The sequence below is a fragment of the Oryzias latipes genome, chromosome 15 (genome assembly GCF_053564925.1).
Source record: "Oryzias latipes strain Hd-rR chromosome 15, Olatipes_Hd-rR_3.1".
NCBI lineage: Eukaryota > Metazoa > Chordata > Actinopteri > Beloniformes > Adrianichthyidae > Oryzias > Oryzias latipes.
In genome coordinates, this window is record NC_136251.1 from 22,163,487 (window position 1) to 22,175,877 (window position 12,391).

A 12,391-nucleotide genomic window follows, 5' to 3' on the forward strand; every position below is an offset into this window, starting at 1 on the left:
ATATCTTACTGCAAAAAATGTATTTTTTAGTACATTTCCAGTTGCAGTGTTTAGGGCTGGAAGCAAAGTTTTAAGAAAAAAACTTTGATTACATATTCTTCGTTCCAATAAACATTAAGGGAGGAATTTCAATATTAAGTCAAATCTTTAGGAAAAAAAATAATAAAAGAAGAAATATTAAGGTGCAGATGTATTTATCTTGGCAGTTCAGAAGAATGACCGACTCTGAAACCCAGGTTCTGCTAGAGTTCACCTGCTGAGCACTGTGGCGACGTTCTAAACCACCAAACAGCCCGTTCAACATTAACCTAGCACCGTCTGACCCTCCTTCTTAGTTCAGCCAATTATAGCCGGGCCCCTGCGACTGCTGCCTATCAATTCTGACGCTGTGCTGCCTGCCTTTGATGTCTCTATCAATACCAGAAGAGGAAGCGCCTGAGCCTCATCAGAGCAAGGGGGGATTATGTGACTGCCAGCCTCTAGGGGGGGAAACTTTTCCAACATTTTTTTTTCTTAAATACGCATATCTAATTCATACTTAATTTTACTACCAGGAGATTTTTGTGCAGCACTTCTTTGGCCGGAGTCTTTCTGCTCTGCGTTCCTACCACAGCGACACCCTCATTAATCCCGTTGCTCCTTCATGTTTCTCTTGCAGACAGAGTGGGATCGTCCGCCTAAAGGCCTCCACCCTCCTGGGGTGGCAGCCTCTCCCCTCTGCTCATTTCACAAGATGCTCTTGATTTACCAGCTGCTGCCACTTTGCATGCAACACTGATGGTTTGGTGTGAGGCTCTGAGGTGACATTTTTAGGAGCTCTCAGGTTGTAAAAAATCAGAAAGGATAGAACAAATGTCTCACATTTTGCAACACATTTTTGTTGCTTCATTTTGACTGAACAATATGTTAAGATGGTCTCACTGTCATTTGTTTGAAGTGGGCTCCACACCCTCGGTTGAACTTTCAATAACTGTTCTTTCATCGCTTCCCCACCTCAGGTCTCGCCCACTATTTGCAGCTCTGACCTTTGAAAGCAGGAGGCGACAGTTAACCCGGCTGCAAAGACAATCAGCTGCGCAGCAGTGGCTTCACTTTATGATACAGCTTCCATGACAGAGTCAGAGCTGCATCTGCGTTCCATGCTGTGATAGTCAAACAAAAACCGTGAAGAGGACAGTATGACATCAAGCTCGTTTTTTTTCTTTAAAGGCCCACTCCAACGAAAGGATTGTTTTCAACATTAACTTGTGGCCTTTTTCTCACAGTACATATAGTAACCCTTGTGCTATCCTAGGCACTTTAACATTGGGAGTTGGGTCATCTAGACCCACTAGACAGTGCACTGAACCTTTTTTCTTCAATGATTTGTGATCTTCACTGGTGTCCATGGATTACATTAAATCTTTCCATCTTTGTCATGGTAGGGAGAACACATCAATGTAAGGGCGGGGTCATCTAAGATAGCACAAGGGTTAAGGAAATTTAAGCTTAAAATGGAATTTGAGTATTTCTTTATTCAAATTGTTGTGAATCAGGAGCAGAGGTTTGAAAAAGTTTCATTTGTGATGTAGAACATACGCTGGGCGGGCCATAAGCTTCCTGATCCGCTACATTCCGAACCCTCCACTAGAAGACAAATAGACTCATGTACGTCTTTGTTTTCCTCGTCCAAGCTGGTATCTGGCTCAAAACTGTACGGCTGGACAGCTTTAATATCGACAACCTTTTTGTTGCACTGCTTATGGGCTGACTACGCAGAGCCACATTCCTCACCAACTTTTGCAGAAACTTATGTCCTAGAAAAACCAGAAACAACGCTCTTAAATAGGTTGAAGTGGGACTTTAAATGACAACTTTGCACACATTCATTGCTGATGGACACCATGCAGATCCCCAAACGTCAGTGTTGACATCATCGCAAACACTTTTCTCCCTGTAGTTTTTGTGTATTATATTTTATTATCTTAGGATAAAAAAAACATTAACAATTACATGGGATGCCTTGTTCTGCATAATTTAACGTATACACAGTGGGAACAGGAATGGCAATGCTTTAGACATCATCACAGCCTCTTCAAAACCCCGCCCACCCCCAGCCCACTGCCTGCATGCAGTTTGCACTGCACAAAGGCCAAAAGTCACATGAGACAGCCTGCAAAGAGCACAAGAAGCATTCACAGTAAAGGAATATAGGCGGGGAGGAAAAGATGGAGGGTGGGGAGAGCAAAAGATGAGGAGGAGAAGAGAGGGAGTGAAACAAAGTGACTGTAGCACTGGCCTTGGTTTAGACAGGAGAAGGAGCAGCATAGTCCTAGTATTTCATTCTAACTTCTCCCACACTTTTACTCCCATTCTCCTGATTGTGGTACTCTTTCCATTGTCTTTGACACAAAAAAAAAAGTTTGTTTATATATGCATGTATATATGTATATACATATATGTATGTATATAGATATAAACACATGTTTATAGCTACAGCACCTTTTCCCATGGGGCAACAGTGTCAATACCTCGCGTGTGGTACATGGCCGTGCCAAAACAAACATAAAAACAAAATATTGGTCAGGATATTCATCTTTTTTTTTCCCCCCTAAAATTGGCATTTGACATGATAATATTCTATTGCCATCTGTGGGGAGGGAAGGGACAAAGGTTCTTCTGTTGAGTTTATATTCAAGTTTTCTCCTTTTTTTTCTTTTCTTTCTCTCAGTTGTATAATTTCTTCTTTTCCTGCTTTTTAAAAGAGTTCACACTTTTGTGATTTGCGTGTGCTGCTCTTCATCAAAAGGTTCATTTTCCGGATCAGAGTCAGTGGTGTCAGAGTATCGATAATGGTCTGGCTCATTGTCGCTAACGTCCGGGGTGACGGAAGTCGAAGTGCTTGCCTCAGAGTTTGAGGGCTCCTCCACGGTTTTCGTAAAATACAACTTCACCTGGAAGCCCAGAAAACAGAAATCTCATCAAAACAAGATATTCAAAAAGGAATTTTTTTTAAACCAAAGCAAGCCGATTCCAGCATTTTTAGCTCACCTTGAAGTTTGGCGAGAAGTAGCGGTTGGCTTTATCCTTATTCGCCTTGTCCAGGTCGTTCTTATTGAGCGTCAGGATGAGGTAGTCCCTGTCCCGGTCGCCTTCCCTGCAGCCGTCCCTGCACTCTGCGTTCTGTGGTTGGCCCTGACCCGGCCCGCTCGGTTGGCTTTCTGCATCGTTCACAGACCCGTTCTCCATCCTGTCCCCGCTCTCCTCTGGTCCAGGGATGAAGAAGGTGTTCACCCAGAAGTGAAACATTTTGTCCTGGAGAGGCAGCAGTCAGAACAGAACAAAATGAGACCAGGGGAGAACCAAACTTCCTGGTTGATCTTGTCTTTAACTTTACTTCATCTCAACTTATCTCTCAAATAAAATCATCTACAAGTGATTTAGTTTCACTTAAAACAAACGTCTAGGAAGTCCTTAAAACCCTTCAGCTGTAAGTCCCAGCAGTTTTTCAAACAGAACACAGACCTTTTTGGTTTTAGTATGAGGTGCTGAAAAATAGACATTAAAATGTACAACAGAACACTGAATTATTCGAGTATAAACATCCTGATTATGGCAGCATTCCAACAACCTGATTGGAAGATGTTCCCTCTTTTTTTTAAGGAAAGCTGTCAAAAGACAAATGTCAAAATGAAGCTTTGTTGTCTTTTCAGACCATTGACTGTCTTTGAGTACTGGACTGAGTGACCCCTCCCCATTGCATTACAACCAGGAAGTACCTGGTGGCTCCAAAAAGCCAAAATCCCATAGACTAACAGCTGTTACTAAATATACTATTTTTTGAAGACCCACTCCAATAAAAAAACCTGATGTTAGGTTGGAGATGTGAGGGACTGTAATAATAATAATTGATACTTTCTCTGTCCCACAATGGGGAAATTCTTCTCCGCATTTGACGCAATGGGGGAGTGCTGAGCTGCAGCCGAACCGCGCATGGGAGGCAGCAGCGTTAAGGGTCTTGCCCAAGGGCCAGTGATGTTAATTGCTCGCCATTGATATGGTACCACGTTTCATTTTCCTCCGGGAATCGAACCTTCATGGGAGCCTCTCACCTTACCAACCGAGCTACCCAGCCGCCTAAGCTAGTAAGAGAGCTCGTAAACAGATGGATGATGGGAAATGGGGAGCGCCAACTTGACGCCAACAGTAGCGCACACACCTCAAGAGGCAAATTTCAAATGAACCAATGCTGCTCTGCAGAAACCCTATCCTAGTCAGCGATACAGGTTTCTTTGGTTTTGGCTAATAACAGCATAATTAGAGTTAAAAGACCACAGCGAACACTTTGAAAATAGATCAAATGACGATTGGAGTGAGACATTTTTCTTGCTAATCCTGATCTTTTTTCTTGATATTTTTTCTTAAGTGCAAGGTACTCAAATAAATGAATTGAACATACAAAATGTTTGACAGATTTTCCTGAGCCCTCTTTCAAGTGAAAGAGGTGTTGACTTCCTACAAGCTTACTCCTGATTGGTAAGAGGTGGTGGCACCAGAAACGATGACTCGGACCTGGCAGACATACTGATGTAGTTTGGCTCCAACACGGCGGCGTCAGTATTGTGAAAAAAATGGCGACTTCCTTTTGTTGGAGTCAGAAGTCAGCCCTTTTCTCTGAACGCTGTCACACTTAGTCCGGTTCTCTTACACAGTCAATGGTTTAGAAACATTAGATTAGAAAAGACCAACTAACCTTTTTCATCATCTTATTCTGTTTGTGGAAGAACTCCACTTTGATGTCTCCGCAAACCGGGAGCGGCTGCGGGAACTCGAAATACATGTGCTTGTCCTCCCGCCGTGTGTGGAGGGGGTTTGACGTGTGGATCTTCACTTTCAGCTGATAGACCACAAACTGGGGATCTGCAAGAAGGACGATGTTGCACAAGGATGGGGGGATTCATGAAAGGAGGCAAAAGAAAGAGGAGTGGCAGAGGAGGACGAGGATCAGGGGAGCAAGATTGGAGACCGGGGTTAATACACGGGCTAGGTGTTTCCACATGCACAAAACACCAAACCCTTCGCTGAATACATGGAAAATAGTGGCACCGGGTTATGAAAATTAAGAGAAGAGAGGGAAAGTAAAGGATCCAACATTGTTAGAGACCATGAACCAAAGACACAGGACCCTATTCTGACAGACAGTCGTGTTTTATTCTTGGTTCAGTGCAACACTTTGCTTATACAAGAATGTTAATGGTCTCTTCTTCCTGTCAGAGAGGGGAGGGCGTGTTGGAGATGTGCCTCTAAACTGATCCTATCCCGCTAGGAAATATGTCTACCTTCGATTGCCCCCGCCTGCTATATGTCTGGGGCCGTGTAAAAAAATAAAAAAATAAAGAAAATTACACAGTGATACAATAGTTGATGAAAGGCTCATTTACCCCAATGCCAATTCCCTTTCTTGAAGCCCTGAGGGGTCGGCTCGCTCCTGTTTTTAACGTCCCCTTAGAGAGAAAGAAGGAGATTATCACAAGCAGGGCCTGGCTGGCCTGTCAGGGGCTTGACAGCACAGCAGGTAGAAAACACAAGAGCTCCACACAAACCTTTACAGCTACAAAGCACGCAAAAGCTCATCTGCGTCTTTAATATTCGACAAGACGCTGTGTTGCGTGATACATAAAGAGAAACAAAGGAAAAGGGGAACTGCTGAAATTTCATCTGTGTCTCTTAATAATTATTAAACAAGAAATGAGCAGGTTTTCAAATATCTACAGCTGTATGGAGATGTCAAAATCAGAATAGGGCCTTTCATTTCCTTGAGAAGGTTTCAGCAAGAAAGAGAAGGATTGATGCGGCCGAGGCCTCCGAGCACAGTCAGGTGTTAATGTGAGAAAGCTGCAGACATCAAGGAGGAAGAGGTGCTTTTTCCCCACTGACAGCAAACAGCAGACATGTTTAGTCACAAGCTGATCCGGGTTAATAAGACACATTTGGGCAGAACTTTTTTTTCCCTCTTGCTGTGAGCACAAGTAGCTTAAACCCCAGAAACCGCCTTAAACAGATTAGCATAAAAATCCATTTCTCAGAGCAACATTTTAGATCAAAACCTTGAATGAGCCAGCTGTGTGTCTGAGTCACTCTGCTGCACAGACACACTTTTTACATCAAAAATACTTTCACTTTGATGAAGTATGGCCAGGACTCTTCTATTGTATTCAAATGTTACTTCTGACATTTGACTACTTCCACATCAAGTGTAATTTACAAGTGTAATGTACATAAAACCTAAAGAGAACTATGAAAGAGTGCGCACAGATTCAAACTTCTATAGCCTGTAATTCTGGGATTTTCAGCCTAATTTGAGTCCTAATTTTCTATTCCCATGTTCCCATGAGCAGCGTGAGAACTGCTTCACTTATCCACCAAATGAGCCGGCGTGGATCTGATCACATGAGAGTTTCAGGCAGCAGAGACGGCTGACATTTCCTTAAGCTGCATAAAGATGACTTTATCAATTTAAAGAGAAGCCCAAAAGCGCTGCAGCCGCACGCCGGATAGCTGTACGGCCCAGAGGCAGGCCGCCTCGGTTCCGCCACAGATGACCCTTCCTCTGCTTAGCCAGCAGCTGCAGCGTGGGTGAAAACTTTCAGCGCGCCGCACATCCAAGGCTCTCGTTACGTCTAAACGGCGGTGCGCATGCCTACGCCCTAGTTTGGAGTTGAATTTGAGCGTGACTCACTGCAGGTGCCCCCGCTGAACATAGGGAGAGTCTCAAAGACCATTTTGTGGAAGAGCAGCGCCACTGGCTTGTACTCAAGCTGGTTCTTCAGTAGGTAGCTGTAGTAGCAGACGTAGCGGCGCTGGCTTGGGATCGTAACTCCCTAAAAAACAAAACAACAACGTTTAGAGGGTGGAGCTGTCAGTCCATGTTCTATAGAACACAGGCCGCATCTTTAAACACAATATCCTCTGCTGGTGAGCTAAAACTGAATTTAGGCAACATTTACCAACTATTTTCTTCTATCTGAATAATTTTCTCAAACTGCATTTGCAAATCAGCAGAATTCCATCACTAGCAAGTTTATTTATTTTTTTTTTTCACTGAAAATATGCATTTCCTTCAACTTGGGTTGAAAAAGCGATCCGTAGTTGTAGTTTTCTTTGACAGACGTTTGAACCCACCTTCTTGTCCCTTGTCCGGACTTCACCGTAAAAGTCCAGGGCTTCCTGGGCCTCCAAGAATTTGCCCCGATGAAGAAGATAAGCGCAGATCATGACTCCGGTGCGGCCCTTCCCAGCCTTACAGTGGATGGCTGCGACGTGATTGTCGTCCTCGCTGAGCCACTGGTCCAGGTCTTCACAGAACGGCTTAATTAGCTCCAGCTGAGGAGGGTTGTGGTCTTCAAAGGGGTACTGTGCAACTGATGCGTGACGGCATGCAAGCCCACGCAGAGTTGTAAAAGAAATAAAATAATAATAATAATATGTGGAGACAAAGAGGAGAGGGGTGATCATTAGAGATTTGAACAGCTGTGCACGTAAAATAAGCTTTGTGGTCAAATGGTCTGATTTAAAGAAAAGCTTTAACCCAGCCTACCTCTGCAGTTAAATTTGGCAGCATCGTAGTGTCTTTCTGCGCAGCTGGAATGGATAGTATAGAGAGGAGTTAGCCATAGCTCAAAGGGAATTAAACAAACACAAAAACAAGATGTGGATGACTTACAGGTTGTAGATTTTGTAATGGTTTTTATGCTTTGAATCCAAAAACCTACACAAAAAAAAAAAAAAAAAAAAAAAAAATCGGATTAGTGGGAACCCTCACATGCAACATTGGTTTTGATTACAGCTTTAGCGTCACTTACCGAACTACATCGTCTATATTGTTTCTGTACACGCCTTCAAGTCTTTCTGCTGGAAAGCCCATAGCAATAATGTTGGGGTAGATATCTGCACAGCTGGGGGTCAAGGAAACACTCGATACGCGTCTAACAAACAAACAGCATGAGCTTCATCTTTTAGTAACTGAAAAATCGGGTTGGTCTGCACTATCATGTCACAAGGATTCACACAGCAGCAGCTAAATAAGAGAAAGTCTCAGAGGTAGGCAGAGCAGTTCTACATAGATGGGAGAACAGTAGACGGGTGCACACGGGAGTGTGTTTGCATGCTGCAACAGATGGCCTTGACAGTGAGAAGCATGCAGGCAGTGAGGACAGGAGTAGCAGCAATGTCACTTCAGCCAACCACACATGTGGGGGCGCGACGAGCCTCGGCTCCCTGACCCGCGTGTATTTTTAGAGGCCAAAGTTAAATTTGGAAAAATTGCAAATGTTCAAGCTCATCTCGTCTGTACTCAGGAAGGCTCATTTGAATATCTGTGAGATGGAACACACGCAACATTTTGTCTCATGGCCAAATGAAAAAAAAAAAAAAAAAAAGAAGAAAGAAATGCCTTTTGTAGTCTTTGCAATCGGCTCAGAAATATCCAAGATAGAACGCAGCACTTCACAAATTGCACACCTAACTTCAGCTTTGTTAATAAGTGATGAATGGAACATCAACATTCAGCTCTAAAAAACAAACTTTGAGAGCAATTTCACATAAAATCTCAAAAGCACACATCCGTGTCTCTCTTTACTAAAAAGAATAATTCAGTTGGCCTGTGTGTCTGAGGTTCAACTGCAACGCCTACCTGCAACTTCTGTCTGATTGTTGAAATAAGCTGTGGGATTTCACACTTGAACCACTGATGAAAGGCCAACTTTCTCCTACATTCGGTGCCACAGTGTCAAAAAAAATGTCTTATAAGATCTGTCCATTTAAATGTAAGCTAGCGAGGATTTTCCAGAGTCAAACAGTGCTATAACTGGTCCGAAATGTTCCACATGCAGTCTCCTTACAATACTAGCTCATCTGCAGCTCGCGTGGAAAACTTGAGACTACCAAGCACGTCTTCAGACACTACACAGTTTAAAGACCCGGATATCAGAGCAAAAATCCAGGACAAGCTTCTGATGTCAACTGAGCAACTCCAACAGAATTCTATGAAATAAACTAGGTCCAAAGTGACTGAGATATTTTCAAAGTATGAAGCTCTGAAGCTCGAAGATGTCTTCACGTATGCTGACATAATCCTGCAAACAAATGTCTCAAAGACGTAATTAGGAGCCAAGTGCATTTTTCAACCGCTTAATAGGCCGCTTCAACCCTTGGAACTGGGGGAGAAGAAAAGCCCAGGAGCTCCCAGGAGAGCATCGGCTCAAGACATGGGGGGCTTGGTTTGTGCAGCTGGGAGGAAATGCACATGAAGAACCCTAATGGAAGATGCAGTAGGAGGGAAGACAACCAGAAAAAAAGCTGCTGCTTGAGGAAGGCTTTTCCTTTAAAGCAGTAGTGTCCAAGCTCTGCATGAGCATCCACGACTGTAAGAAGTGCAAATAGGACGAGGATGAAGTGAAGAGGTGGACAAGACAGGAAAAGGGAAGAGCAAAGGAAAGAGGGCAAGCATGGGGAGGGAGAGTAGAATAAAAAAAAGAGGCAGCAGTTGGTGGAGCTGGTTAGAGGAGGGAAGAGCACTCAGACAGTAACATTGATACAAGATCACTCGCAACACTATTTTAAGGGCAATTCCCAGAACTGTGATTCTGCATTACATAACTGCAGAGAGCCTATATTGTTTTTAGACACCAAGCCTACAAAGATGATGAAACGGGGCGGTGAGGGAGGACCCACATCTGAACGAGACCCCAGAGCACAGATTCCACTTTTGCGTGGTCTTCTCCTCTTTCCACCTGCACAGACGGCAGAGGCACACCACAGACCCACCACTGAGACGCAAGAAATAATATTTACCGCACTACAAGAACCTAAACATGGGATCAAACGCGCATCTGCAGTTATGCATCACATTAAGAAGAAAGAGAGCTTAAAGTAACCTGGAATTCTGCATTTTTAAGTAAGAACATGCAACGTCTAGGTTAATATAACAATACTCTACTGTATAAATGCTACATTTTTCATGAGTGGAAGCAAACAAAATAGGATCAAGCTATTTTATTCTTCTAAAAACCTAATTCCTTCTTTAACAAATTGTTTCTTTATTCAACAGTTATAAAATATAATCACTTTCATTTTCTTCTTTTCTTTTAACCTACAACATCCCCGTCTCAACTTCATAGAAAACCCAATTTTCATTATTTAAACTGGACACGGTGAATTTGCAACACTACACAAAACAAACAAACAAACAATGCAGCAGTTTAGTGCAACTTTCCCACAAATTACAAAGTCAACTACAAAACCAGAAATGTCAAACTCACAGCATGACATCTTTTTCATCAGGAAGGCAACATCCACCGTAATTACAACCTGCTTTCTGCTGTCACACGTAGTTTTTTTTTTTCTTTCCCTTTTTCAAAATGCAGAAGTACACCTCATCTGTTTCTATTGCAGTTTCTCACCTGCTAAATAAGCAAGAATCCCATCTTCGGGGATATTGCAGTGCCAGGCATATTGCAACAGTGAACTAGGTCAATTATAATCACTGGTAATACTAAAGTCCTATAACCTAAAAAGGCTTAAATCTATAAATTCCTATTAATTCATCCTCCACAAAAGGAAGATGAAATAATATTTTGATCCTTTTAAAAAAAAATGGCTTCACAGACAATCTACTTTAGCAGAGCTGCCATAACAAACCTAATGTTTTCCATTTTGAATATTCACAAAAATTATTTGACAAAACATGTGAAAGATAATTCACTAAATGAAGTTAGACCTCAAAAGCCTTAAATTTAGACAAACTGTAAGCAGGACAAATGTCTAGTCATAATAAAACAACAACCCAACTGCAGTGTCCAGTGAAAGCGGGGTTCAGGCTGTAATGTGTCAGTGACATTAGTGCGCGCTGCTTTGACAGATCCACCATCTATCAAACATGCTGGGTGACAGCAAAGCCATCTAGCTGACAGCTAACTTAAGCAGCAAGGAAGCTAAACAACTCCGCGCTGCTCCACTGACATGTGAAGCTCTGGTTTTACCAATCAATGAAACCGACAAAAAAGGTCCAATCCAGTGTCCCCCCTCCAAAAAAAAAAGAACAGCAAAACCAGGCAAGGATACATGTTAAGTCCAGGTCGAAACCATCCTCTTGGTATCTCCTTTTGTTCCGACTGACCATTTCTTTTATAATCGCAGCCATTGTAGTATATGTTAAAAGTCTATATGAAAAAAAAAATGTAGATAAAATGTTTATAAAGTGATGGCTGGCTGTATGTTTATGTCACAGTCAGTGCCGTTGAATTTTATAAAGACGTGCTAGCCCGCAGAGCTAGCGGTGTCTGTCGGTAGGATTAGAAAGGCTTCCTCTGGATCATAAAGACGGGCCTCGCTCTGCTCCTTCGTGAAGGCCCGACTTTTACTATTCCGAAATTCGTTTTGCAAAAGCCACCGGATAAAATACATGCATGCCAGACGCGTTCCAAGCGATGCTTCAACGGCGGCTGCCGCGACTGACAGCAGGCGGTTGGGGAAGTCACTGGCTCTCAAACCCGAAGTCACCAAGATGCAGCTAGCCACGCTAGCCAACGCGCTAGCACAGCTAGCCGAAGCTACCTCCTTTTCCGATCCAAATCCTCCTAACGATTCAGCATTGTTGTCCTTCTGTTGATTGCCTTGAAAACATTTGAAAAAAAAGTGACAGGCTCCACCTTCGATGTATGTAAACTATACAAAAATCAGGGCTCCCCGGAGGCTGGTATGAGAGTTCCGTCCCGGGAAATCATCTTCTTTTCTCGCAGCTCGCTCCAGTTGAACTCTCAGGCTCCCATGATGGCCTCCACCGAAGGAAAAAAAGAAGGTAGAGCAGGCTGGGATTTTAGAACAAATATCCCGTCGCCGTTACGCTATAGTTCCACTGATGCGATAAAGCACGCACACTACAGGTTATTTTAAACTAAGCAATAATTTGAATCATACTACGAATAAAATATCGCTATATATGTTTTTTTTTAACTCAGATGTGAAAAAGATTTGATATTTCGTGTCTCACGCGGAAGGATAAAGTGTGCTGGTATGCGACGGGGCCTTCTGTCAAAGTGGTCACGTGCGACTGCAATTAGGGAAGTTTCCGTCATGAAGTCAACCTTTTTGGTTTCATCTTTCAATTTAAACCACTAACAAACTATTTTATATAGTTTTATTTTTATTTTATTTTTGTAATACATTTTAGTATATATATTTATAGAATTTCTTTTGTTCATGGTGGCGGCAGATGTCCAATAAAAAATTGTAATTTGAACCCAAATTACTTAATACTGCTACTGCTACTACTACTACTACTACTACTACTACTACTAATAATAATAATAATAATAATTGTTTTCAATGTTTTCTGTTATTAAAAAATAATTAT

General features: G+C 42.5%; 1 protein-coding gene across 2 annotated transcripts; it reads right to left on the minus strand.

Annotated features, from left to right (window-relative positions):
- Positions 1-1,939: 1,939 nt before the first annotated feature.
- ptena (phosphatase and tensin homolog A) lies at positions 1,940-11,837 on the minus strand. Of its 2 annotated transcripts, XM_004077094.5 has the most exons (10): positions 11,101-11,837; positions 7,842-7,926; positions 7,703-7,747; positions 7,577-7,620; positions 7,162-7,400; positions 6,719-6,860; positions 5,421-5,483; positions 4,733-4,899; positions 3,031-3,294; positions 1,940-2,933 (listed from the first exon to the last, which is right to left on the minus strand). In XM_004077094.5, the coding sequence occupies exons 1-10, from the start codon at positions 11,177-11,179 to the stop codon at positions 2,748-2,750; spliced, it is 1,314 nt and encodes a 437-aa protein (XP_004077142.1). In that variant the 5' UTR covers positions 11,180-11,837; the 3' UTR covers positions 1,940-2,747. The 2 variants fall into 2 exon arrangements, with proteins under 2 accessions (XP_004077142.1, XP_004077141.1); XM_004077093.5 differs by lacking the exon at positions 5,421-5,483.
- Positions 11,838-12,391: the final 554 nt, after the last annotated feature.